This window comes from Mandrillus leucophaeus, unplaced genomic scaffold, assembly GCF_000951045.1.
Source record: "Mandrillus leucophaeus isolate KB7577 unplaced genomic scaffold, Mleu.le_1.0 Scaffold206, whole genome shotgun sequence".
NCBI lineage: Eukaryota > Metazoa > Chordata > Mammalia > Primates > Cercopithecidae > Mandrillus > Mandrillus leucophaeus.
The window spans coordinates 448,691-450,843 of NW_012102099.1; the positions used below are offsets into that span (position 1 = coordinate 448,691).

Here is a 2,153-nt window from a genome sequence, read left to right on the forward strand (position 1 = left end):
TACTCTTGAAATACAGAATTTTATTTAGAAACTGTTTAAAGTAGAAAAAAACCCTGTCAAGAAAGACCAGGTGGAAAATGGGTTCCTAATAAAATGGAATTTTAGGGCAACAAAAGTCTAAAAGGCCACAAAAGAGAAACAGCACCACTGCCATCTGAACCATGGCTAGTTACTCGCATTTTTTGGCATTGTTAATCACTGAATCTGGGTTTCCTCTGAACTCCACACAGCATGCACTACACAACAATTTGATCAGAACATACTTGCTTTCTACACACATTTCAGGACAAGCTACCACCAGAAACAAATCAATACAAATACATCAGGGGCTGAACAATCTCAGTAGTGGGTGAGACACATTTTGCAGAATCCTGCCAAACAAAGGAACTGAATAGGCTGTGGGCAAATGAGGGAGAGTTAAGGAATGAAATATTTTAAATATTAATAATTAATTCAGACACGGTACTGTACTTTCTGCAAAAGAAAATTAACATTTAGTAACACACTAATGAATTTTATCTCCAAAGAGATTAGTGCACTGGCAAAGTATTCGGATTACAGTGGAGAGCTGTGGACAGCAGATACCGAAAACACCCCAGCCTGGCAGATCCCAAGGTAACGAGATGGCCTTCACTGACCACTCCCATTGCCAGAGGTCCAGAAAGAACTTGCAGCATGATCACCTGCCTGCTGCACTTCCAACTCTAAGCAGCAAACTTTAAGGAGCCAAAGAGGAGTCCCCAGTGGACAAGGGGAGCAGAGAAGAGAAATGTGGTAAATGTAAACCTAAAAGACAGTAAAATGGGATACAATCCCCATTCAAATCCCAGAGATGTGGGTAAGTCCCCAAAAGTAGTTGTTAGATTAAAAAACTGGGCACACCTCACTTCCCCAAAAACATAATACATAGAAATTTCGGGGATAACTGGAAAAATAGAGAAATTCTCAATGAAAACCGAGCTCTTCAACTCGAACATCTCAGGGTTGAAACACATCCTCTATTATCCAGGCAACGATGCCTCTTGCTTTTTAGCAGGGATGCAATTGGTCAATGACACCAAATAACTTTACAGGGCAACTTTTTAAATGTTCCTTTTAGACCAAAGCCTAGGCCTATGAGGATTCAAGCAGCCCTGTAAGACCTGTGACAGCAGGTTCCAAAGGTTCCAAGGTCTGGCCCTTCCTTCCCAGACACAATGTCAAACGCAGTCTCCTGTCGTGTTACATTTTATATTTTGAAATATGGAAGCATATTTTAAATACTCTTAAGGCATTTATTTATTACAACATTCTCTGATTTCACATTAGCTTAAAATTCAATTCAGTCTTTCCATTTCTCCACTGAGGTCACCGCCTCAGCATATTACACAACACCTTCTCCCGCACTCAGTGTGACACGCATCCACACGGTCAGCCCCATGGTCAGCCTCTTTGTTTCCCAGGTGAACCAACTAGATGTTAATACTGCTCTGCTACAAGGTAAAAGCTCCTAACTCAAACTTATTGGAAAAGGAGTGAAACGTCTGCAAAGTGCACTTTAAGAAGAGGTACTTTTTGCTTATGAAAAGAAACCAGTGAGTCCTCTAAGGATAACAAAAGGGAGTATTTTACAGTTAAGCACATGATTTGGAGTGAAGAATTCTGATGTTGCTCTGCTGGTCCAGGCTGTTAATACTCTTCTTGCTCCTCCTGTGGGCCCCCTTCATCAGGTATCACAAAGCCTTCCTGAAATAGGAAAATGAGAGGGGAAAGCCACTGAAAGATCCATTTCTACTGTGAGTTCACTTTCCTTATACTTAAAGCCTCTCAAAGACAATGGTTCTTCCTGGTTCTACACAGGCCAGGTGACTGCTATTTTATTTCTTGAGTAGTAGAATTGCATCTCACCAAAGACAAAAACTGAGCACCATCAAATTTACCCTCAAACTTTTGAAAGTGATGGATATGTACATTGTCTTCATTATGGTGGTAATTTCACCTATGTCATCAAAGGTACATTTTAAATATGTGCAATTTATTATGTCAGTTATACTTCAATAGAACTGTTTTTTGTCGGGCACAGTGGCTCACGCCTGTAATCCCAGCACTTTGGGAGGCCGAGGCGGGCGGATCACGAGGTCAGGAGATCGAGACCATCCTGGCTAACACGGTGA

The 2,153-nt window shown here is 41.2% G+C and overlaps 1 protein-coding gene across 2 annotated transcripts in view; it reads right to left on the reverse strand.

Annotated features, from left to right (window-relative positions):
* Positions 1-2,153, reverse strand: part of MAPRE1 (microtubule-associated protein, RP/EB family, member 1) — a 40,630-nt gene continuing 38,477 nt past the window's right edge. For both annotated transcript variants that reach the window (XM_011979765.1, XM_011979767.1), the window contains one exon: positions 1-1,725. In XM_011979765.1, the coding sequence (XP_011835155.1) occupies positions 1,669-1,725 (57 nt within the window). In that variant the 3' untranslated portion in view covers positions 1-1,668. The remainder of the gene's footprint in view (positions 1,726-2,153) is intronic.